The sequence below is a fragment of the Anguilla rostrata genome, chromosome 11 (genome assembly GCF_018555375.3).
Source record: "Anguilla rostrata isolate EN2019 chromosome 11, ASM1855537v3, whole genome shotgun sequence".
Lineage (NCBI taxonomy): Eukaryota > Metazoa > Chordata > Actinopteri > Anguilliformes > Anguillidae > Anguilla > Anguilla rostrata.
This window is the reverse complement of record NC_057943.1, coordinates 22242488-22268663: the sequence shown is the minus strand read 5'-3', so window position 1 is coordinate 22268663 and position 26176 is coordinate 22242488. Positions and strand designations below refer to the sequence as shown.

Genomic DNA, 26176 nt, shown 5'->3' with positions numbered 1-26176 from the left:
TGTGCATGCATGCATGTTGCGAGTAGAAAGGACACTGAGGATTTGGTTACACTTTTTACTAATGGCACTACATAAACATGAATAGATGCTTATGTCAATAAATCAATAGGAATATAGTATGTTGCGTCACTGCTCACGATGTTCCAAGTGATGCACACCATATGCCTGTATGCAGCTAACGACTTAAATTAATAAATGCTTATATTTAGTGGTTATGGAGTTATACAGCTTTTATGAAGACCCATCATAGAATGTTTTGCCAAAATTATAACAGGGTAGGTCAGTTTTTTTCATGTACTGGCAACTTCTGTTTTTTAAATGGATTTAAATACTATGAATCTATTTTTAACATTGTGTCTTGTGTAGCCTTCAGAATGGTTAAATATAAATGTATTGAAACATTAATGTTTGGCTGGACTGCTACACAATTAAAACACCATTCTAAATTACACTGCACATAACCAACATCTTCACAGCATAAGTTGTAATGCTTCAGATAAGTCACATTTCCTAAACGGTGGTGTGAAAATGAGTCGGAAATGTTCTCTGAAGTAAAATATGAACACTTCCTCAGTTTAGTCCATTTGTGGTGTTTCTGTTGATGGGAAAAACAAATGCTTATTTGAACAGAAATGTAAGGAGAGAACCGCAAAGAAGATAGCTTTGCTACTGTAAGCTTTAATTAACCAAGTTTCATTCTGTGTTTTGCCAACATGTCTGTACAATGCATTGTCTAAAGTGCTTCCAATGTAGACAACTTGTTGGTTAGTAAGCATGCATGGGATTAATCATAACTACTTCAATCGTTCAACCGTTGTGTTCGACATGCACGCTAGGCTAGACTAACTGGATTTTTTTTTTTTTTTTTTTGTTCTCTCTAATTAGTCTTTTAACTTTTCCATTCAGCGATCTGTGTTATAAGTATATAAACACCAGAACTGTATACCATGGCAAAATTATGGGCTCCCTTCCAACATATTTTTGTACCTGTTAAATTACAGATTTAGCCCATCTGTACTCATACTACATTGTTATATGTGAAGTCTGGCTTGAAGCCAATTTGCATCATATTTCAACACTAAGATTTTTTTAAAGCATGCTTTGCTGATGAATTTTTCTGCCTTTTAGTCTGTTTGCAATATCTTATGAAATTGAAGTGCATATGCAGGTGGTACAAAACAAATACAGCTGTCAGGTTAAACTATTTTCAGGTCCCATTATCACTGGATACATAGTGGAAAGTTGAGGCCAACATAATTCTCTCATTAAACAGCCTTGCATATATCTGAATTTTGGGTACATCAGATATTCTTCTCCAGCTTACAGCAGCTCAGATGTTACAACTACAGTTTGCATGATACTGCTAAGGAAAACCTATTCTCTTTAAGAATCTCTTAAGAATCTGCAACAGCCTATATTTAATGTCAGCTGTGATAAGACTATAGGGACATTTTTAATGGTTTAATTTTCCCCCCAGTTCATTCATGTTGAGCTAAATTTGCTCAAATCTTGGATATAATTTCCTGCAATTTACTATTTGATGTCAAAATATCTATAGATTAATTGTGCTTGGAATCAGAGTGAAGAAATTCTTTAGGGTTGGGTTCCCCGATTAACAATAATGTCCATGTTGTTTCTTCTGCTGAAGCAGTGCTTTGGACAGGGATGTGTTCTTCATTCTTCAATAAGAGCTGAATGTCCCCTCAGAGTGGGAAAAGAGGAGAGGGGGAAAGGGGTTAAAGGTTTGGGAGGTCAAACCTGGAGAAGAGACAGAAGTGGTCGATAAGAATGTTGACCTTTAAAATTACAAGTGGAGACAAGGTTTGTAATAGTAAAAATAGCTAAGTTACAAGACCAGTTCCTTAGCCATTATATTACACTGTTGCCTAAGAGCCAAAACTGTGCTACGCGTAGCTTGATATCTGTTTTAAATGCAACTATGTTACCACCCCTTGTGCAGACAACTTGTGGTGCATATCATTTTATAGCAGATTTTTTTAATCATTATATTATTGTACATATTCCATTTCAACCAAACTGAAGAATACAAATGCTTGGGAGGGTTGCGTTCCTGGGTGGTAGCAGTATGATTATTTCCACACCTTTTTTCCCACACTTATTTGTATACTCAGCTGCCAAAAAGCTTTGCCAAACACACCGAACACATGCTCCGATTTAGTGGAGTGAGTTTGTTCATTTTACCGAGTTAGCATACCCTTATAATTGAGAGGGTAATTAGCAGTGGCAGCTTAATTAGCCCTGTTGTGTTTCAGCTCATGCACTGCCAAAAGCCTGTGCAAGTGTTTCCTCTTCTAGCTGATTTGTGTAAAGGGGTCACTTGTAAGTGCAAACAGGAAGTTGTCACAACAGAATACCAACACAAGCAAGGCCAAAGGGGTTCACCTCACCTTCTTAGAAGAGACCGCAGTCCTTGAGGTTTTCCTTGATGATGATGTCGGTGACGGCGTCAAACACAAACTTGACGTTCTCTGTATCTGTGGCACACGTCATATGGGAGTAGATTTCTTTGATGTCTCGTCGCAAGTTGAGGTCCAAGAACTGCAGCTTGATGTAATTACCGGCATCCTCATAGGTGTTGGGGCCTGGGGGTGGGGGAAATCACATCCCCAACAAACAAATGAATTTTTACTGCATCGAAAACATCATGTTTTTACATTCATTTGATGCATGTTTTCTGTAATTTTGATATATGGAACAAATGAAATATGACACTATATTTTTTTCATTTACAAATGAAAGCCATACTTTCATATTTTAGTATGTAGTAAAATTGAATTGCTGCCACAGCCACCTGAATACTACCTTACCTTAAAATGCTCTGCAAGTATTTGTTTTCTTTCGATTTAGGCCAGCTGTCTGCGGAACTATTGTATGTTTTTGAAATTGGAACATGATCAAAGTTCAGATGTTCTCTTGTATTGCTTCTACTTCTTAAAATACAATGGATATTACATTTCAGTACAGTTTAGGCATTTTGCAGATGGTCTTATGCAGAACAGCATATACATCTTGCATTTTTTAAAATACAATTATAAAGGATTTTATTTTACCTCATATATATGAGGTATTACCATACCTCAGCAAGGCCTCTGAGTAGTATAATTATAACACAAACGGTCCCAATCTTGACTGAGTTCATTGTGTCTTCAAAGTGGCCAAACAGAACATCGTATGGACATTGTTGTGAGGCCACCACAGCTTAATAACACATGCTAAACATGTTAACTGGGTTCCCAGTGTTCATCATCTACCATCTCCTTCCTCTTTGTGCCTCCTGATCAGGCCCTGATTGGCTGGCATGGACGCCGGAACCCCCCTGCACACACATGTTCCATCATGAATTTCTTCCATGCCCAAATCTCACCATCATAGTCAGGAAAGCACATGCTGAGGTGAGCCTTCTTGATCTTCTCGATGAAGACATCTTTCTTGTTGAGGAAGAGTACGATTGAGGTGGCGGCAAAGTAGCGGTGGTTGCAGATGCTGTTGAAGAGGTGGAGACTCTCGTGCATTCGGTTCTTTAGGAGAAAAGTGTGAAGACAGGGTTAGAAGGAGATGGAATGTGTGTGTGTGTTCTTATGTGTGAAAGGAGGTTACATACTGGATGTGTAAGTGTATAGAGGAACACATTAAATATCCATAACAAGTCATAGATTACTATCATTAAAGGTATCATTAAAGCACTAAGCAAAACCAAAAGCAACAGGCACTGTAGCCCATGAGGACAGGAACTGGCATTTCTGCCCTGATCTGACCTCTGTACTCCATAGTGTTGCTATGACCAGCCACTCTGCAATACTGCCACAGCTAATGCTCCCCAGTGACAGCCAGGGTCTCTCACCACTTCATCATCCTCCACCAGCACCATGTCGTATGCACTCAGAGCAGCGATGAATATGATACAGGTCACGCCTTCAAAGCAGTGGATCCACTTCTTCCTCTCTGAGCGCTGGCCACCCACGTCGAACATCCTGTGAAGAGGACGAGACAGGGCTGGAGAGACCCGTTTGGGTGTTTGGGCCTGGCCTGTGTGGATGAGGACCTAGGCTGGCTTTTGGAGTTTGGACTCACCTGAAGTTAAGATCCTTGAAGGAGAACTGGGTCTCAATGATACCAGTGGTCTTGACTCTTGATCGCAGCACGTCCTGCTCAGTGGGGACGTAGCCTGGCTGGATCAGCCTCTCCAAGTCATTCAGATAGCTCACAGAGAAAGAGAGGAGAGGGGGTAAGGCCAAGCTGCCATGTGTTACTGAGAGACAGAGATGAGGGAGTGAGATAAGCCTACAGTATAGATGGATTATTGGTAAAGAGGGAGGCTGAAGCAAGTCAAACAACTTTTTAAGTTATATTTACCGTCACTGTTGTACGACAAATTTCCAAATATCCTGTTAATCTATCCATCCTATTAATATATCTCCCAGAACTGACCATAGATGACATTGCTAATGCTAATATAGGTAACTAGTGTTGGGTTTAAAGGCAGCAAATGAATGGTGATTATGGAGGATGTGAACCCACTATCCAGCAGAGTCATTGAGCTGGTATTCGGAGGCCCTGTCGAAACAGGCCTGGATGCCCGAATCCTTCCAGAGACGCAGAATGATCTCAGCCATCTCCTTTGGCATGCTTCCCTCCTCAATGGTGTCTGCCAGGTGCATCAGCTTTCTGGCATCATCCTACCACCACAGAGACAGGCAGAGAACTGCTAAACATGTGTATAGGACACCAATTTGGACACAGGTAGAGGGCTGGAATACACACACTCAGGACACCAGCACAATTGGAACATAACAAGTTCCATATTAACAGAGGACATATAGGGTTGTCACACAGGGATGTATATAGCTGTAGTACAGTAAGTGACAGGTCCTCAACCATTTTTAGCCTGATTTAAAATGAAATGACCCAGAGTTTTAATATTGTATCGCAGTATTCATGTTGTACATCTCATTCATGTTGGTATACACCCTTTGTCAGATGTAATTTTTAAAATTTGTTGTATAATGGCTTTTTCCTAGTTTCTCCATTGTACCTGCTGGGCCGGGTCTCCATAGCCGATGTTTAGTGTAGTCATAGCTCGCACAATAGCCATGATAGACTGTAGGGTGTTGCTGTAAATGATTACGATGAACTCCAAGGATTCTTCAAGAGAGTAACCATCTTGGTGGATAATTCTGTTGGGGAGAGGTCAAGCAAAATGTCCATGTGATTCGGCTGAGATATAACATTTCAGACCGATGCTAAAATGTTAATAACTTCAGCTTTTATTGTACTCACTTCATCTGTTTGACAATTGTGCTTTTGCCTGATTCACCCGCACCTGTAAGTAATTAAGAGGAAAGGAAAATCAGCCACATTGTCATAGTGTGTTTCATAGCAAAGCAGAATTCAATGAGAACATTTGCAAGGAGGAAATGAATAACTCCAAACTAAAAGTAAGTTATAAATGGTTGAACAATGGGATATCACTGGCATAATGATCACAGCAACAATCCAAATTCAGAATTAGCATTTCAATGAAGTATCTGTGAATGTGTACATCGAATCAAGGACACAAAACCAGCTGTCAAAAAAGGATGAAGGAAAGGCTTCAGCCAGTAATATGAATTTTATCTGCTGCACTGGGAGAATAATGGCTAGCTAACATAAAAGGCCAGATGAGGACATGTCATTGTTCTGTAATATAAATTAGATGACTGACTTGATGTTAAAGAACAGCAGGCTTAATAAGCGATATTACAGTACATGGTAGCACTGAACACTGAGGTTTATAAGAACCCCTATGTTCATAGGACAAAATTAAGCCACTGGTTTCCACAATTTGTTTTCCTCTTTTGAAGTACCCGTATATAGTCAGTAACTGTACACTTCAATATTCTGTGAGCAGTTGATGTGTAATGGTGTAATGTAAAACACATAACCTGGGACACCAGTTTATCTAGACTCGCCTAGAATTCAGTCTTCCATCAGAAAGAGGCAGATAGAGTGTTCTTGTTAGACAATTACCACACTATTACCTCCTCAGCGATCTACATCGATTCGCACTAATTCAGTGCAGACGATGATTAACAGCAATCTTTCCACACCGTCATGTGATGTTTTCAGTGCATAACAGCAGATATTAATTGCTTTTTTTAAAGGTTTCATAATCCATAATTGTATAATTATTCAGATACATAATTAGGCGATAATCCAATGAATACGCTGACCCCACAGGGATTCAGACGGTAATGCAAGTTGAAATCATTTTGGATCACGTGCCCTATAGCCTACAAACTGGTGTCCCTTCACATTACACATAATGTAATAAACCACAACTTTATATTATAGGAATGAACATTCAATGGCAAGTACATTTAGCGGTCAACAGATGGCAGTGTGGTCTTTTTTATCTGCACTACCATAAGGAAAACCTGTTTGGTGATACCTTTCTGAACCTGAGAGGATTATATATAGAGGCTAGGTGCATACATATTTAAGCTTGACTCTTACCAAAAGGAAAGCTGTGAAAACAGCCCCTCCCATGACTTAGCATTTGATTAAGCTTTACTAAACCACTGTGAAAATATCCATTATTTTTATTGCTGTGTACTTTTTGGATGCGTAAGGAAAGTATTAGGAACATTTTATTGTGTTACACATCAACTTCAACTGTGGCCTGGTTCCCAGCAACATGACTGCCAAGCCTTTCTTTCAGATCAGAGAATAATGTCCCTATTTGACTGGAGTTCTCGATCTCATAGGGAATACAGGGAACAAGAAAACAAGAAACGCACATGCAATATTTCTCTAGTAACATTAAGCATAATGTTGATTTACTGTACTAGTAATAAATCCAATCAATAAATATAGATATTGTGCTGGCAACCTATTGTTCAGTTATGCATGGTTAGTCCGCACCTCATTTAACTCATTAAGATTAAGATGTCTGGGTGTACATTTCCTATTAAATTTTTGAGAAGTGCTGGTGAGTGAATCTCTCTCTCTCTCTCTCTCTCTCTATATATATATATATATATATCTCCCTCTCTTGCTCTGCCATCTTTTGGATCAGTAAGCATCCACACCCTGCAGAGATTGTGATAAGTACAGATCTAATTATTTCTGTCTTAAGCCCTTCATATGTGGACATGGAGAAGCTGATATTGGGGGGGGGGGGGGACTGTGAAGCACTGTGTCCCTGAAGCAGATCAGCACGGGAGAGAATGACTCATTCGCATGCCGCTCAGTGACAGACATCTCCCACTCTATTTTAGAGCTGCCATAAGGGTGGGGATAACCTCCAGGGCTGTTAACAACATATTTACCTGGCCTGAGCATAGTTAATCCTTTGGGTTACTGTTCTCAGCTTGGTACACAAAGGCCAACATTTTTCTAGTGCCTGGCTCATTCAAATACTGTAATGTAACTTTTATATGATGATATAAATTATATAACTTTTATATCATTTTATTTATTAGTAAATCACTTTATTTACTAGTAAATTAGTACTATGTACTTGAGTTAAATCATATTTAAGATTATTCTCTTGGAGGGAAAAGCCTTTGGTATGCTGCATTTCAATGTTATTTGGAATTTCTTTATAAACTTTTTTTTTTTTTAGTTTTCAAGAAAAGAATTGTTGGGAAATTAAATGCTGGCATAGAGTTTTTACAAAGAACACACCAAACAAACTTAAATAGAAGATTAATTTATGCTTGAATCAGGGTTCAACCAACATTTGTCCATAATAATGCAAATGTTTTGTTTTTCTTTGCAATCACACATTGACATGTTCAGTGATCACCAAAATGACATTTGGATTTTAATCAAGGTTAAGCAAAAATTATAATTTAATACAGGCCTTGAGATATCCAATTAGGTATTTCCTCTGGATTTCATGTTCTTCTTAAATGTTAAATGTTAGAGATGTTAAATACCAAATTTCACATGTTGTGGCTGCAAAATGCATACAAAATACCTACACAATTATCATAGTTAGAAATCAACAGAGAACGCATTAGGGAGAGGGTCCTGTCTCTTTTCATCATCTCTCATCATATGACAGGCCTCTTAAATCTAAATTAGGATTGATTATAGGATTAAGTCATTTCGCACACTCGATTTGTGGGTCAGGGTTGCCTGCAGGAGAATGACAAAGCTAAGCTCATCTGATTGCTTCTCATCAGAAGGAGGGCACACATTTCTTCACTGTTCTTTTATTTCAGTAAAAGGCAAGACAAACAATTTAGCCATGGGTGATTCCTCTAACGAAGGCAATTTCAAGAGCCTGGGAACTGATCCCCAACCAGTCTGTGGGAAGGCTGGATACTGGTCCAGGACCACCGTTTATGAGGCCTGAATCTCTGTCAGCCATTTCTGTCTGATTTGTAGTAGTCTCCTACTCTTGCCATGTTCGTCTTGCCATGCTTAAAAAAAAGGTGGATTCTTGGCCTGTCTTTTGTGCGTTTGGGAGGAGAGGGCTGAAACCAAACTGGGGTGTCTGAGCCTTAAGCCACTTGCGTCGGCTCCACTTAGTCCCCAGGTCTTTTAAAGACTAAGCCCCATGTTTGCACTCACCTGCTTTAATTAAGTGAATGTCTGTGAGGTATTAGGGGGGAGCAACAGCACTATAATAGGGTTGGCCTGGACGAGGTTGTGGCTGCGGGTGCTATAGACCTCTGTTCTGCTACATTTGTATTTGGAGGATTAGCAGGGGGGTTGGGCAACATGTTTGGAATTGCTCGCTACCACTGAGGTGTGTAAGCCGCACCTGCCTCTCAGTGCTAACAACACTCCGCGCAGTTAATAGAGACACTTAATAGAGTTAATAGAGGCTCCATCTGTAGTGCTGGTTTTGCACAGCTCTTGAGGAAGCATACCATGATGAAAGGTACAGTAAAACACTGCTTTTGCGATATGTTACCCTTTAACGTATCAGCAATTCTGCTTAATAAAATGACCTGAGCCAAAACAGTCTTTCCTTCCTGAAATGAAGAAACTTGCAACAAAGTTCCTAAGCTCATCTGCTTGTAAGCTATGTGTATAAGTGGTATAGGGATTTAACCGCCGTGACCAGTTGGTACCTAACCACTGCAACTGTCAGCAGGGAAAACCACCCCAACTGTCAGAAGAGAAAAGGCCTGGACTAAAGACCCCCATCTATGGGCAACACAGACAAGACACACATAATCCTGGACACTGGCTGATACTCCACACCAATAGGAAAAACACATAAGTTCTAAATGGCTGGACCAGCCTCATCCTTAGGAAGGGTGAGAAATTGTGCACTATAGGAAATAAAACTGAAGATACTCTCATACAAAACCTCTCATTGAGCTAACACTCTTATGAACTCTCTTAGGTTCAGAGTATTGCTGGATCATTGCTTGAGCCATATAGCTAGAGTACAGATAGAGGATGACAACACTGCACACCTAAGATGGAGCACAGGGGCTTTGAGTGTCTCAGAGACATTTAGCAGAGTACAGAATCCAAGCTTTGATATTGTGGTGATAAACACAAAAGCCAACAGTACTGGGGGTGGCAGGAGGAGAGATGGAGCCCTTTGAACCTCTACCCCTCAGCTGTCCCCTCCTCTCCACTTACTCCCTACTGTAAAAGTTGGATTTTACCCAGTAGCAGCAACTTGACGGTCCTGGCGTCCTTGTCGGCATCCTCCTTCAGCTTCTTCTCAAGTTCCCTGGAGTGTTTCTCCTCTGCACTGGCTCCTGCTCCCATCCTGGCTCCCCAAGATTGGCCTCTAACTTGCAAATGGCAACCTTGGATCCTTAGTGGCTACTCAATGTGTCCAAAGAGGCCCTTGTGGCGTCAGTGACGCAGTACGGACATCAACCGCTTCACGCTGGCAAATGACTGGGTCATACACCCCTCCACAGGATTTTGGGCACCCCCGTGGTCACTTGACTGCAGGCAACCAATGGGGTACAAGGACAGAGGACAGAGGGAGGCAGGAGAGAGAGTGTGAGGTAGAGGATGGGGAATGGCAGAGGTGATTTAACCCTAGATTTAGTGAGACTTTGCTGTGCTCAGCGGAAGATGCCCGACAGTGAGATGATAATTCAGCTCAAGTGCTTAGCCCTCCCCTTGTTCACATGCACCACTAGAACACTGATCACCCAGCACCATAACACTGCATCTTTTTCTGTGTAGCAGCCATCTATAAAATAAAATTTTAAGGCATTGCATACTATTTAGACGTAGCAAAGCAAATAATAAAAATGCTCATACAAAGAAAGTTTTTATATCCTTTAATTATTATAAAATGATTATAAGCTCCGAAGTCATTCACACCCTTGATAAAGATGAACAACAAAGATTATAAAATAAATAATTTACAAACATGGAAAAGATTCTACTTAGTTTCAATGAAATCAACCAAGATAAATTATTAAATTGTTTCCAATGAATAAATAAATATCACATCTATGTTTTCAGTACTTTGTGCACTCTTCCTTGGCAAGGATAACACTACTTAATCATCTTCTATAGCTGGTAAACATATTGAAGGGGATCTTTGATCATTTCTCCATACAGAGTCTTTTGTTTAAAGACAAAACTGCGAAGTGCAGTCTTTAGTTGCACTGCATAAACAGAACAGGGACTGCAATCTTTTATTTCCTGAGCAAACATCCCTGTGAGAATATACTCAGAGCTTACAGTTTATATCATAACATCACTGCTGTGCCTTCACTTTCTACATTTGGAGAGTTTCCTTCTTTTTGAGTTTTCTTTTCTTGGTGTTTCTCTCAGTATTGTTGCCTCACTGTCTCTCCTTGCCTCACCTTTGCACATTGAAGAATCTTTTTCCTTGTGATACAGCTTACAACCAAAGTATCCGAGACACATAAACAGCTTTATGGTTTCACCTCTCAGATCCTATTGACCTCAATCTGAAGATGGAAAGGGAGCTTAATTCAGCAGATGTCCTCTGAAAGAGGCATAGTCATAAGACAAACATATTGATGGGCAATTCTAAAATATATGATTTTTGTAGTGGTGGAGACAAGATAATTCTACACACCAGAATCAGTGAGCTCCTTAATGTTTGGGACAAAGACTTTTTTTCCTGATGTGACTCTGTACTACACAATTATAGATCTGTAATCATGCAAATCACATGTGTTTGAAGTGCAGATTCTCAGCTATTATCATTAAAGGGTATTTTTTATATACCCTTTGGTTTTACCATGTAGAAACGACACCCCCGCCCCCCCCCCCCCCAAAAAAAAATAAAAATAAAATAAAAACCAAACAAACAAAAAAAAAAAACCCTAACACCTGTCTGACAGATCAGAAAAATTCTTCAGGAACTAGGGGTAGATGTTTCAGTGGCTGCTGTTCACAGAAGACTTTACAAACAGAACTACAGAGGCTACAGTGCAAGATGCAAAACACTAGTTAGCCCCAAAAACAGGATGGCCAGGTTACACATCTAGAAGACCAAGCAAATTTTTGGAAAAAGGTCTTCTGACAAGGCAGTAGGACAAATGAGGGACCAAAGATTATAGTTGGATCAGGTGTGACGGCAAATATGCAAGTGTGAGTAGCCAAAAGGCAATGCCCAACATGGCATAGGTACCTGCTCACTTGTCTTCTAAAAGTAACTGCTGCTAGCAGCAGCAAACAATTCTTAAGGTACAGAACATCTTGATCATTCACTTCTCAAATCCTCCAAAACTTTTTTGGTCAGCAATTCATCCTACAGCAAGGCAACGGTCCCAAACATACTGCTAGAGCAACAAACAAGTTTTTCAGAGCCAAGAACAAGAAAATTCTTGACTGGCCAAGTCATTCACCTGATCTCAATCCCACTGAAGAAGCATTTCTTATACTTTCAGGCCCTTTTCAACTAAGGAAATTATTTAAAGAAAGTATCTTCTTTCAAGAGAAAGTCTGTGAGAGATACCCCATTAAATTACGAATTTGTTCATAATAATGGCTTCCCAGTTGACAGAGTACCAATTTCACATATTTTGGGGTCCTGATGAAAACTGGCTAAGCTAATGCTGAATCAGAAAGTACATGTAGTGGATTACAAACACAATAGCTGATAATTACTGATACCTGGTGGCCTTGAGTTTCAGTGGATTGGAAAGAAAAGCTACCTCTGCATTCATGTCTGTGGAGGAATAACCTATTCAGAGAACCACATTGGAGTCATCTATCCACCAGTGCTGCTCTGATGAATATCCCACAAGCCACACTGCTTCAGTGCAGTCACGGGATTAATGAGATGATTTCAATTCACTCTCATTACTCAGTGGTGCTCACATTGTTCTGTTCCCAGAGCTCCCTGCTGCTCATCACCGGAGACTGCAACTTGAAACTTTGAGTTGCTGATGCATTTGTGAATACAAATTGGGGGTGGGGGTAAAAGAGAGGAGGTCAATTTAGTACATTCATTAAATTGATTGAAATTCAGTTAATATACTGTAAATTGCATAATGAATATTATGGGAATTTTCAACTAATTTCCAGAAATCCTCAGATGTGACTACAGTAAAAGGGGAAATGCTGAGAGAAGAAGGAGCAGGTGAGTAAAACAGAAGAATCAGTATGGCTTTCATGAGTATGGTTCCATTATTAAATGCAACTGAAATGACATGTAGGCGAATAGAATGTAGGAATTTGATTGTTGTAAAAATGAGAGCAGTGCATTCCATAATTATAAAATATAGAGCTTTAATTTATTAGTCAGCAACATCAACAATGGAAGGGGAAGAGTAATTTAACACGAGTCATTACAATAACATCACCTGTGCATTTAGTTTTATTCAACAACTGAATATTCTTTCTTTAAAAACACAAAAAAAGAAACTAAAGACACGCATTTAAAAAATACTAACAAATTGTACAACCTTCTGCTGTAACCCTGTGAAATCACAGGTGGTCAAACAGGAGCAGTCTGGTGAAACAGCATGTTCTAAACCAGGGTGTCCTTAGCCGAAAAAGGCCAGTGTTAATGCTGCTTTTCCTTTTAGCTCAGCACTAGGAGACCCGATTCAACTAATCAACTAATCATGATCTTCCATAAAGACGTTTAAGTAGAATCAGGTGTTTTAGTACTGGGCTAAAACAAAAACCTGCACCCACACCAGCCCTTTTCAGCTAAGGCTGGACACTCCTGCTCTGAACAAATGTAGAGAAAGTAAAATGGAGAAAGTGGCTCAATCTCAAGATGCTTTACATTTCTCCATCGTTTAGACTTAATTTTTTTACTACCTTGAGTCAGTTCCTCAGGCATTTTACGGACATTAATTCACAAAGATACACATTCACTTGTTTCTTGTTATTTAATAAAGACAGCAACATAGCTTTTTGTTCCATATTTATATACAGTACACATAAATTTCATGCACACAATGAAAAGCCAGCTTCCCAAGATTTTGGTATGAGTCACGCTCTGTTTAAAAGTTCCCGGTGTATATACATACAGTGTATATATCTCTGTACTTGGAGCCAAAGTGGTATTGCTTGGTCAAAGAGGTGGAGGCTTCCTTTATTGTTTAACCTGTGCTTGGTTTACTTTTCTGTGCAATTGGGTAAGCAGCAAGAAATTGACAATCTCTGCCACATTATGTTATGTGCTAGTGTCTCCCTTTAGCCAAACTCAACCCGGATATCCATAAAATGCATGTCAGCCCTGGCTCTACTCTAAGCACGTGTCATGAGAGTAGATTTAGTCTGGGTTTCAAACCAACACCCTTGCCACTTCTTTACACCACAAAAGATATGGTTAGACCACTGAGCTAAAGACCAAGGTCACCAGCCAAGGGAACTAATCATACTCTTATTGCTTCTCAAGAGGTGACATCACATTCCGTAACGGATGTTCACATGCCAACTCATGTCTCTGAAATTCGTTACGTGTATGAGTCAGAAACAGAAGAGCTGATGCATAGTAGGGCTGCAGTGTCCTTAGTATAGGCCAGGTTGCTGTAAACACCATTCTCCTAGGTCTGGAGCGGTATGATAGCCTGAGCTTGGCAGCTCAAACACCAGTGTTGCTTAAGTGAGAACTGACTGGAAGAAGCAATGGAGCATAGCGTTTACCCTGTTCAAGTTTGGCCAAAGGCCGAAATGGTGTGACTTTCTTTCAGATTCCATGTCAGAAACATGCCCCAAAATGTCTTCTCTGTTCTATCCAGATTCTAAATCACCCATCAAGGTTCTAGGCTTCTACATACCCAGCTGATCAGAAGGGACTTTTTCCTCTTCTTGTACATTACCATGACTGATGACATTATGCTGATCTATAAATATGTAACGGTTTACATTTTAAAGGTCTACTTTTTAATTCTATGGTGCTTTAGAAATGTCATGCAATGCAACCCTATTATCCCCTTCACAGGCAAATGATTTTACCCCAAAGAAAACCAATTTTTTTCAACTTGTATAATATCACAGGTACAGTATTTAGTAGTAATATATACACATGGAAAAAAACAACACGTGTTGAAGATTGTTTTGGAAGAGACCAGACTCACAAAAGAGTAACAAATACAGTGAAAAAAAACTGTTGACACGACAAAGGTAGATAAAACGTGTTCTGAGGAGAGAACATCAAATGGACGTACCTCGCCCATTTATGGAAGAAGCTACTGAAAGCGTGGGAGGATTTTTGGTTCAGTTGAAAGGTATCTATTAAGATTGTTTCTTTTAGAAACATGGACACTTATGGAGGCAATGAAATTATACAGCAGTGCTTTCCACAAGAGATTGTGTGTGTTTGTATGTTTGTGTGTGTGTGCGTGCATGTGTGCATGTGTATTATTGGGTGGCTGCAGGAACCAAGTCTCCATCACATCTTTCAAATTTTGAGTAAAAGTACCATGTCACCAGTGATACACCTCCCAGTCAAAACTGGAAGGTTCTACCTATAACCCATCTGTCAGTCCTGTTCCCCAGTTATAAAACCCCTTTTTCCCCTTAGTTACTGCAGTATACACTTTCAATATAGAATTGTCGCTGATGAGAAATTAAGATTTCTGTAATAATAACAACAATATTAAAATTAATTATCACAATAACAATAATAACAATATTTGCCCAGAAGTTATCTATACACAAAGAGCCTTTTTTTCTATTTAAGAACAAAGAAATCCACAGAATCATACTATGTACAACCTACAATAAATACTGTGTATCTTATCTTTAGTTAAACTGTTAAGAGGAACCTTCTGCCTGCTTGTTTCCTGTTGCTTATTTAGCTTGGTGTCTCTTGAGTGTAGTATTGAACTCTTTTTTGCTGAATGAGTCTCTCCCATTTTTGGGGATGGGTGTATGCATGTATGCATGTATCTGTGTGTGTGTGCTTGCATGCGTGGGTGCATATGTGTGTGCGGAGGGTGGAAGGGGGAGGGCGGGGAGACAAACTCCTCATGTCTCCTGCCCCTCGATCTGATCGTCGTGATTCCGACGGTTGCGCGGTTTCTTCTGCTCCTTCAGCTCCTTCAGGTCTTTACCCCGGATGGAGCCCAGCATGGGGTCCTTGGGACTGGCACTGCCCAGGTGCCAGTAGTCCTGGCAGTACTGGTTGATGAGGCTCATCTCGGGCTGGCTGAGGATGGTGAGGAGGTCCTTGTACTGCCCGGCGCTGGGCGTCCAGGCGCTGGACTGGAGCGAGGCCGTGGAGGCAGCCGGGCCACCGGTCTCCGCCAGCACGTTGTTGATGGCGCGGGCGGACAGCACCAGCAGCTGCACCCGGACCAGCGTGTGCTTGAAGTTCTTCTCCGTGGAGGTGCAGTAGTACACCCCGCCATCTGACAGCTGCAGCGAACGCAGGAGGAGGCCCTGCTCCGTCTTCAGAACCCGCCCATCAGACCGCATCTGAGGGAGGAAGAGAGGGAGTGAGAGAGAGAGAGAGAGAGAGAGAGATTCATGCACCAGCACTACCACAAATCTTAATGAGTGAAAATGTACTGAAATGTACACCCACACATCTTAAACTTAATGCGGTGTAGACTAACTGTGCATAACAAGAAAACAAGAAAACTGTGAACAAGAAAATAGGTTTCACGCACAATATCTCTATTTGTTCATTGGATTTATTACTAGCAAATCAACATCATGCCTAATGTAACTGGAGCAATAGAGCATGTGTGTGAAAGATAACTATTCTGATTTAATCTCTCATCTGCCAGAAGGACATGAAGGACCACAGTGCCAAGCCTGGATGTGGATCTATTGACTGTACCCTTAACTCTGCTTTACACTGCGAGCCAACCTTCCTTCCTGTGTTTAATGTGTTTTGATACACAGTCATCCATGGATACAGGGCAGGGCAGGGCAGCACTCTCTTCTGGCCCTTCATCAAAGATTTAAGCCATTGTTTTTGTGGTTGCTTAAGCTAACGCTTCCCACTTTCCTCCCAGATCTCTCCCTGGACAATACAGCGCATGAGTCAGCATGGAAGCCTGCACTGTGAGCATCTGAGAATAGACAGGGGGGCTTAAGCCCTTTCCGTGAGTCCCTGCTCTGGTCTCCACAAAGCTTCCACTGTGTTTATGGTGGGATTGTGAAGGAGACCCTCTTCCAGAGGTGCAGTTTTACAGTCCTGCTTTATTCCCTGGAAGAGCCATGCCAGAGCCGCAACCCAAGCCTTTGTGATCCCTGCCCCACCATGCCCCCTGCTGCCTGGGTAGAGGAATGAGATGGAGCCGGAGGAATGAGAGAGGATGACGGAGCCGGTCCCAGGGACACAGTCCAGGAAGCCAGGCTGGACCATCGGTTTAGAACGAGGCCACACCCCTGGCCCATGCTCCTACTGTCCATGTTCTTTTCTCAGATCATTGCCGGGGGTGTGGCTAGGGCGCCCTTTGTTCAACTGGAGGAAAATAATGTTTGCTCGTGCGAGCAATGACTAAACCAGACCTTCCCATCTTCCGCTGCTGCCAGTGGCCAATTATCGCAGAGGCCAGTTTCCTGCTCTCACGGGCAGAAGAAGCCCGCCTCACTCAGGTCTCAGCAGAACCGGCCTGCCTCCCACCCCGCCCTCTCACTCACGCCTTTTCCATGGTTCTGTTCCTACATTTCACGCACAGGCCCACCATGTTTCCAATACACAACACTTGGGGTGTGTAGAGCAGTGAAACACTTATGACTAATCAAGCCCTTGGCCTATTCAATACAAATATGGCTCTCTAACCGCTATGTCTAGCTAAGGTGTGGGCTTTAATGCCATTTATGGTGTCTGACCTTTTAAGTGGTCTATTACATTCAAAGCACTGTAAATTGCTCTGGACAACAGCATCCACCAAATTCCGTAAACATAAAAATCTTAACTGTCACTGAATATGGTAATGCAGATTTTCTACAGTGTAAGTATAAAGCAGCGAGGAGTTTTTAATGAGTATTACTCTAATGCTTTCTCATACCCATTTACCATAGCATGTGTTCTAACAGCCAGTAACAGTCTGCTGTGTCCTGACTGGAGTTGTGTTTCTACAGTGGAAACAGGACTGGCACTAAGTTTACATCCTGTGAAACAGGATGGGCATGGTAACGTTTCCCCACACTTCACCTTAGAATCATCACACGTACAGTTAAACATGTATTCAACATAGTCAATACACTGTATTTATGCTATTTGTGTGTAAAGCTAAACTGCAGATAATGGGAAAAGTTACCTCATTCAAAGAGTTATTATTTATTTGAGGATGTTATACTGTAGCTTATATGTGTGGTCTTACTCTATCTTCAGCATACTGAAGTGCACAAAGGATAGTGGTAAGTAACTGTCTCTGCTGTAAATTGGGGTAGTTAGCCTGGAACGGCTAGTGTTATTGCCCCTTTTGGGCGGGAACTGAATGAATGGGTGGTGCCCTGTGGGAGGTGCCTGAAGGGCAGGGCTGCCCTCATGGGAGGAGGACCATGTGATGGACGGAGAGGTCCCCACCTCTTTCTTCCTGTCGCTGTTATCTTTCTGCAGGTGCCACTTGATTGACACGTGTGGAGACCTGGCCTGACACTCCAGGAAGGTGCTGCTGCCCTCAACCCCATACTGCACCATCTCCAGGGTGTTCTTATTGGCTGAGGCAAACACAACACCATGGCAACTGTCAGGAAATTGCTCTCATGCACCAGGAGACCCATCTCTATATATACACATACACTTCATAATAAATGGATTAAATGAACTACCTCTGCCATAGCTGACTGGAATCACAGTAAGTGGACCAGACTTACCATTGGAGTTGTATCCTCTGCACTGCCGAATGGGATTCCCATACTTTACATCCTGCCGACGGCTGCGCCTAAAGGGGTCAGATCAGTATTTCCAAATAGAAATATTAACTACAAATATGATCTTTGGATATCCAAACTCTCCACATACATTGTTAAACATAGATGCTACAGTGACCCATACAATTAACCACAGGAATTCTACACAGTTTCATATGACAATATATTGTAGTACGTCATCAGTCCCCTGTTACAGACCTCTTCAAAAAACATATTGCTTCTATCAGTGAGAGTTACCTTAATAGAGAATGACTAGACACTGTATGAACACAGTGATGAATGCATGCAGACATGCACGTACACACACATGCGCATGCATGCACGCACGGTCACGTGTATGATCCTCACCTCTTCTGAGAAGCAGAGTAGCGTGAGCAGGACTTGCCGTCCCAGGCGCAGTAGGGGTCGCGGGCCAGGCAGCAGTCGGCGCAGGCCTCGCCGTACACGTCACAGCGATGCAGGGCCAGGTGAGACACGCCCACCGCCGACCCCACATACAGCTGTTGCTGTGGAGCGAGAGAACCGAGCAGTGGGATATCAGAGCTTTGCCTATGGGTGCGAAGTTCATATTATTCTGGATGAGGGCAAAAATAAAGAATTTTTTTGTTTTCATTACACAGGGTCATGCTGCATGGAGCTGAATATAGAATTTCTGTTTACCAGTAAAAAACTATATTATAATGTTGATATTATAGTGTATAGATAAATATATTTATAATTATAATGTTTATCACGTTCACATTAATAGATACAGCTTTGTGGATTCCCACAAGAAAAGAAAGGCTTGCTAACTCCTTTTTAACTAGAGTTACAACGCAAGCTAATTGATGGACAGTGTACTTGGGAAACAAATGAGTAAACTCAAATAGGATTCCATAAACAGCTGTGTTAACATCCCAGCATGCTTCAGTCACAGTTTACCTGAGCACTCTCAGGATCTGAGATAAAGGAATCTCCCCAGGTGTATGCACAGGTGGACACCTTTGGCAGTTTTACGACTGGTCGTTGTAAATCTATACCTTTGGGATTCTACAGAACTCCTGTGCAACTCTGTTTGTCTTGAATGTCATGCATAAATCACAAGACAACAGCTTAATCACCTACACAGACAATACCAGAATAATGTTTTTATGACTTTTCCATTCTTTGTTCATTGTCCCTCTGAATGGAGGCGTAAGGTCAGTTCTAGGAGTATTGATCCAGCGTAGAACTAATGTAAATTTCAGTGAAAGAAAGTTGTCCTTTGCCCCTAACATTTCTGCCATTTACTTTTTGGGTTATTAACTGGGTTATTAGAGATGGTTCTGATGATTTATTAGATCTGTCATTCATTCATTAACTGCTCAGTGATTCAAGCATCAACATACCCTTTTGGATGAAATTTTCATTGTCGTAATTGGAGTTGGAACCTAGTATGGAATAGAAGACAATCATTCAACACTGATGTTTTGACAGCTTTATCAACATATTCTATCATTACTGTATCCTGGGTTATTAACCTTCCAGAGCCAAAAATCTATAATGAGATCTATGAGAAAAGTAAAGCTAAAGTAGGATAATTGTAAATCACTTCTACTGTAAAGACTGAGGCAAAGAAAAAAGAGAGAGTCACAGAAAGAAAAAGAGGAAAAAAACTAAAGATAAGTGATCTGCTTTTCATGACTTGGAATAATGGAAGAACCACATTGTAATTGTTGTAAATTGTTATTTATACATTTTGTAACAACAGAAATAGAGGAATGCAAGTAGAACTGAACTGAATTAAACTGAGAGGGAGCGAGCAAGACTCACCTTGAACACCTCTACCTCCTCCAGGACCAGCTCCTCAGTCTGCAAGTCATCTCTGGGCAGAACGATCACCTTCTGAACCGTTCCTCGATCTGTGCAGTGCACACCAGCAGAGCACAGTGAGCCATTTTAGCCCTTAAAGTCTGACACCTTTCCTTTGGCATGCACTTGAACATACAATATCTGTGATGCAGGGTGGCCTTAAGAAGACATCAAACTAAAGTTGGCCTGTCCTTTAATGACAGCCCATGATAGAACAAAACATTCCATTACTTTAAGATACATTCTGGTCCATCACACAGAATCCATTAGTCTTTGATTAAACATAGTCCTGGTTCAACATGATAGACAAGACACAAAAAAAGAGACAATTCAGAAGGACATGTGTTCAGTAGAAGTGATGTCATATCGCCCGTAACAGGTTCAAACAGAACAAAAGGAATTATTTAGCAGCAGAAATAGGAAGACGAAAGACACTCAGATTTGCTCATAACATCTTACTGCTTTCTTTCTTAACAAATGACGTGAGTGAAAGGGCTTTTAAAAATTTGTAAGCCAACCATACACTTTTTAAGGAGAAACATGTTCTTCCCACTGAAAAAGCCTCTTGTTTTGACTTTGTGGAATCAAAATTCTCAGGGCGTGACGGCAATGGGGGCCACCTTAAACCTCCCAGTTACTTTTCCACAGTCACGCTACGTCCTGAGATTGGGCTCTACATTCATGTTTCAAAGGAGACCGATTATCCGACGGAATCAAGCTGCAAAGAGATACCGGGTTCCATTGTGAAATCACATTTAATAACTAAGGCTGAATTTTCAGATTTGTTAAGATAACTCCATAATGGGCTACTGCATCTGGCTGCTTTGACAGATATTCAAGTTTTTTTTGTCCCTCAGAATTCAAGCTTCCTGTGATTGACTTTTCACAAAGAACTACAGTTGGCAGAAACCTATTTGTTTATATTCAGGATGTTTTGCCACTGCAAGAAAGCGATCAGGCCCTTGGAAATTGGCTACACTGCATCTTTGGGTTTGTGGTTTCGTATCTTTTTTCCAGTATGTAAAAAAAACAGGAATAATAAGCAAACTGTTATTCACTTTGAGGGTAAGTTTGATGGTAAAATGTATATGTTGTTCCTTGAGGTACAAGGAAAGAACCAGTCTCAAAAATAACCAGTTACTTTCACAATATTTTCATGCTGTGATCTAAACGCAGAACCTTGCAATAATATTTTTTTCTGATCTCCAAATTAACCCCAAAAGCATGGCATTTCTTAAAGTGGTGCGTTAAACAAAGGGAACTTTCACACTTTCCTGCCTGCTTTAGCAACTCTATTCAATCCCCATAGTTCACTGTGACATTTTCATGTTCCTTATCCCTGTTAGCATGATACTAATACAGGACACATTTTAATTTGCACAATAAAATTTCAGTTTTCATTTACTAATTTAATTTACTTAAAAGATCAAGAAGAGATTTAAAGTTTAAGTGTGTATGTGTGTGTTTGTGCTGGAGGGCTGCTGTGACTGACAGCTGTCACTTCAATACTGTATGTTGCTTCTGGAGTGGTTCAATCGCATTTGAGCTATTTTTTAGTTTAATCTGGTTATTGTCTCAGTTGATGAAAAGCTGCCAATCAGAATAATACAACGTTAAGAGAGGTGGTCCAATATGACTAGATGAGGTAATCTGCCCATAATCATTTAGTTTGGCTCTAATGGTGTAAGTAAATATTACTTTACCTGAAGCCTTCAATATAATAAAAAGTGTGATTCATGTAAAACAAATAAAGGCAAAGAAGATTGAATGAATCCTTTCCAGAGAAAACAGCAATTTCTTGTTTTTATGTCTTGAAGAGAGCAGAAATAAAAAAGTGTAGCAAACACTACAAATTGCAGCTGGAGAGAGTGATAACTGACCTGTCCCCAGGAAAAGCACCTCATAGCTCCCATCTGCAGCTGTCACCTGGTCCACCGTGATGGTGGTGAACTCATAGTCTACGTTTGTCCTCACCACCAGGGGGCGCTTGTGCACCGGGTACACAGCATTGTACATGGTCGGGTGGTTCCGCATGAAGTTGATGACTTCGTCAGGGTAATCCTTGGTGGACTTCATGTTTGGTGTGAATGTCCCTCCTGGGCACTGCAAGAAAGAGTACACAAGCAAAGTGGTCATTTACCATCACCAGAGCAACCAGATCTCATTGCAATATGGACACCATTTTTCTGACCCCAAAACTAGTATTTCTGTTGCAATAGTGTCTCATCACAACATTTGTTTACACTCTGTGATTATTTCTGAAATAATCAGCTACAAAGATGAGACAACATGATGTAATTTGATCAAACTAAAGTACAATACACAGCAATCCCCAAGAGGTGACTGCCCACATCTAAAAAAGCCTCACTGAATCACACTGAGAAATTCTGTTAATAACTTAGCAATGTTTACTCATACCTAATCTTTAATCAGACCAGATATAAATAGTGTTAAGTGCCATAATTCAATCTACTGCAGGTGAAAGCATTTCTTGAGTCGAGATGTGAATCACCTCGCTCAGGAGATATTGATGGAGGTGGTGCTGTCATGTGCAGCTGAGGAAACTAGGATAGCAGTGTTTCCCATACAATTAGTTTGTTTGGACAGCCCACCCAAATATATTTCCCCCCGCCCAAAAAGATTTTTCAGTATTTAGTTGCTTATTTCTATAAGCAAACCACTATACTTTTGTATTCGTTATTTTTTCTTTTAAATGTCAAAGTGACATACAGCCGACTAGTTTTGCTGCAGGATAGTATGATAAGTCTGGAAATATCAAACTTTAGGATTTTGACGTTCCATATCATAACATTTTTTCATTGCAACTATATTAATTTTAATGTGTTTTAAAGTAATTTAATATATTTAATCTGCTCTCTAGAAACTAGACACAACAAAGAGCATTTCCACTAATTTAGTACAAGAAATGACTGATAAAACCATGCAGTTCTAAACTTTCTATATGTGGAGTGGAAACAGGGGTGTGGCAGTGACTTACTGTCCCAGGCCGGGGGTATGGGATCTTCCCAGTGTAGGCCACCCACTGGTAGTTGGGCCCCTCCTTGTGAGCGAAGGGCCCATTGAACACCATTCGGATGTCTGCCATGGAATAGACGCACACTGCAGAGCCTTTGAACACCGACCTGGAGAGGAAGAAAGTGCTGTCAGCAAGGCATGGACTGCATCAGTGTGATGTAATGCAATGGAGAACAGACACTAATTACAGAGGGAGTCTACAGGGAGAGGGGGTGTCAAATAAATCCATGTTGTGAACAAATTTATTGAGTGGTATCTCTGCTAATGTTTTCATAGTGGATTCATGTTTGAGTATTTCCCATAAAGTTACACTCATTAGTGAAGGAGTACAAGAAACAGTGTTAACATGGACTACAAAGTTTATTACAGTTTAGTATTAAAGTCAGAAACAAATTGTGCAGCGCCTAGCCAACTCTTCTAAGTGGCACAGCTGGCCTTATGCAACCTCTTTGTTGAATTCTCCAAAAAAATAACTAAAATATAAAGGGAATAGAAAAACCAGACATCTGTTTTCCAATTTACAATGTTAAAAACCACCCACCATTTCCACATCCAAGTTAATACCAATCCCAGACAGGCTCATACGATGGAGGAGGGTATTACAACTGTCTGGCAGCTATCCCTTCACACACAGGAATGGACCAGCACTCCATTGGTCTTGTTATTTGGATTTAGGGGGAGGGGTCACTGTTGGCGGGACTACATCTGGGGACATGGTCTGCCATGTATCACAGCTGCAGGACTGGCTTTCCATGTGCATTCTTTTCAGGTTTCATTACTGTCCATGCTGTGGTGGCAGCTGTGAGTTTTCCGTGAATTATAATTGGTTTGGAGGGTTATTAATGCGGCTGATGGACTCACTGCTACGAAGGGTTCCAGGAGGGAAAAGGTTTTCCACAGATTGACAGGAAGTGCATTTATGCTTTCTGCTGTGCAGACCGTGTCAGTACTCTAAAGCCCTGACATGGTAACATTCTTCTCTTTTAATGTTTCATTAACATTTAGATTAACATTAAGTCTGCAAGGGATGTTAGGTGCCATATCCAGCGGAGGCATCTTTCTAAGTATGGTACCTCATGGTCCAGACTCACACCTGGACTGTACCAGTATTGACTGCAGCCATTAGCCCAGCCGGGCCATGAATAGTGGCTCAGGGGTTGAGGGTTTCAGTCAGGAGGTACTCTACTGCCTGGTTATAGTCCCTTGTCTCTGGTTAAGTCAAGTGCCTGTGCTTGACTGTAGCTATGCCACCAGTAATCGCACAGCTCAGCTGGCAGACTGCAGAGAGCAAAGTGAACAGAAGAGTTTTGGTGGACACATATGCTTGTGTGAACCCTCCCATTCTGATGAACCAGTGAAGCGACATCTCTTCAATTATGCTTTGGAAATTGTGGAGAAAAACAGGGAATAAAAAGTGTCTTTTTGTTCCCTGTGTTTTTCGGGACAATCGCATATGACATTGTTTCCACCTCTGATTGAGGCAGATAGCCAACCTGGGTCAGGTACTCACCCAGAGACAGAGAAGACGCCATAGATGACTGGATTCTTAGTGTCCTGGGTCTGCTGGATGTACACATCCCCTGAAACACAAAAATTAACATTAGTCAGGAATGTCCCTCAAACACTCACACACACACTGATACTGTAGATCTCAAGTCTATGGCAGGTAGTTAATACTTCATAGTGAGCTCCGTGTACAGGGTGGGAGCATTCAACCTGTTATTTACATCTGGCTAATCTCCAGAACACACTATGAGGGAGTCTGCAGCAGGGTTAGAGAAAGAGTGACAGAGAGAAAAATATCCAAAGTGTGGAAAAGAACAAACCAGGGGAAAGTAACACCACTCCAGGACAGGAGCAGATTCAGCTCAACCACAACCATAGTCCCATCCAAGGACGAATCTGTGATGGACTGCAAATGCCAGTTTATGCTGATGAGACCAAAGTCATGCAGACAAGATATAAAGCTCCAACACCAGGACAACATTACACCATTTCCATTGAAACACTGCAAGTGTTTTCCACCCCAGATACAACTTACAAAAACAGGAGAAACATAAACTGAAAAAGGTATTATGCAACCAAAAACCCAGAGAGAAAAGATGATGCTGGTTGAACAGTATCAGTAAGTGCCAACATTGCGGTGAAGCACTTCAATGGCTGCGATAACATTATTCTTGTTCCACCTAGGAGTTTTATGCAGTTACCCCTGATTTAATGTATGATTGGCAAAAAGGTTTACTCCTCATGGATTTTCACAGGAGCCAGGCAGAGGAAAGTTGCAGCCTCAGAAGAGCCTTTAATCATACTGTCTAAAACAGACAAAATTACGGGAGTGTAAGAGAGGGAATTGGGATGAGGATAGCCCAGCATGATGAGAAGATAATGGGAGCCACATGCTTCTCGATTCCCGCAGACACAAAAATTGCGTGCGGATTATCCCCCGGCCACAAACACAAAAGTCAGCGATAAATCAGCGAGAAAAGGCCACATCTGTGGACAGCTGATGGAATTCTTCCGTCTTGGCTTCACCTGGAGCGATATGCTCTCCAGAGGGAAACAAATACACTGCAGAGAGAGAAGGGAGTGTACCCAAGAAACTAAGCACCGAATACGAGGGAAGAGATGCAGGGAAAAAAAAAAAACCTGACAACCGCAAGTCTTTACAAGTGCAAACCACAAAAATATTTGAAGTAGCATACATTATAGCTAAGTGTCAAATCAAGCTTTTTAGTCTCCCAACTTTTAGTCACAACTTCGTAATTTTTGGAAAATAAACATCCTTGTAAAAAACTTTCAGCAATTGTTCCTTGTCCAAAAATGTAAATCAAGGTGTAACTTGGACACAGAATACCAGAACTTAGCAGACATAAATAACAAACATAACACCACTTAAATGGTGCTGCAGAAGAATATTAACTCCTAGCTTGTGCACTAACCATTAACATTTTGACAACTTTCATGTTTGTTGTTTTCTTTGATCTTGTGAAGTAAAATCTCTTCTCTCTCCAGTGGGGAGCTGGTGGATTTTATTTGACATTCA

General features: G+C 41.1%; 2 protein-coding genes and 1 long non-coding RNA gene across 8 annotated transcripts in view; 1 reads left to right on the top strand and 2 right to left on the bottom strand.

Annotated features, from left to right (window-relative positions):
* Positions 1-658: 658 nt before the first annotated feature.
* On the bottom strand, positions 659-9892 carry gnat1 (guanine nucleotide binding protein (G protein), alpha transducing activity polypeptide 1). The gene is made up of 9 exons (XM_064298769.1): positions 9636-9892; positions 5299-5341; positions 5054-5195; positions 4540-4697; positions 4093-4221; positions 3863-3992; positions 3386-3539; positions 2409-2603; positions 659-1758 (listed from the first exon to the last, which is right to left on the bottom strand). The coding sequence occupies exons 1-8, from the start codon at positions 9739-9741 to the stop codon at positions 2413-2415; spliced, it is 1053 nt and encodes a 350-aa protein (XP_064154839.1). The 5' UTR covers positions 9742-9892; the 3' UTR covers positions 659-1758; positions 2409-2412.
* Positions 9893-12688: 2796 nt separating this feature from the next.
* LOC135234298 (semaphorin-3F-like) overlaps positions 12689-26176 on the bottom strand; it is a 79636-nt gene continuing 66148 nt past the window's right edge. For 3 of the 6 annotated variants that reach the window (XM_064298761.1, XM_064298764.1, XM_064298762.1), the window contains 9 exons: positions 24644-24713; positions 23096-23240; positions 21978-22200; positions 20059-20147; positions 19635-19676; positions 18617-18773; positions 18211-18294; positions 17921-18054; positions 12689-15852 (listed from right to left, as the gene is read on the bottom strand). In XM_064298761.1, coding sequence (XP_064154831.1) covers positions 15403-15852; positions 17921-18054; positions 18211-18294; positions 18617-18773; positions 19635-19676; positions 20059-20147; positions 21978-22200; positions 23096-23240; positions 24644-24713 — 1394 coding nt within the window. In that variant the 3' untranslated portion in view covers positions 12689-15402. Of the gene's footprint in view, positions 15853-16351; positions 18055-18210; positions 18295-18615; positions 18774-19634; positions 19677-20058; positions 20148-21977; positions 22201-23095; positions 23241-24643; positions 24714-26176 lie in introns of those variants that run through there. The other 3 variants (XM_064298763.1, XM_064298765.1, XM_064298766.1) reach the window with 2 other exon arrangements.
* On the top strand, positions 18607-23374 carry LOC135234299 (uncharacterized). The gene is made up of 2 exons (XR_010324063.1): positions 18607-18734; positions 20083-23374. It is a non-coding gene; the product is annotated as an uncharacterized LOC135234299 (long non-coding RNA).

Excerpts from the sequence above, each read along its gene's own strand:
- gnat1 (XM_064298769.1), bottom strand. The coding sequence starts at position 9,741 with ATGGGAGCAGGAGCCAGTGCAGAGGAGAAACACTCCAGGGAACTTGAG. Across the intron at positions 5,196-5,298 it reads ACAATTGTCAAACAGATGAA|AATTATCCACCAAGATGGTT; the intron begins GTGAGTACAATA and ends TCTCCCCAACAG. Across the intron at positions 4,698-5,053 it reads ATGGAGACCCGGCCCAGCAG|GATGATGCCAGAAAGCTGAT; the intron begins GTACAATGGAGA and ends CTGTGGTGGTAG.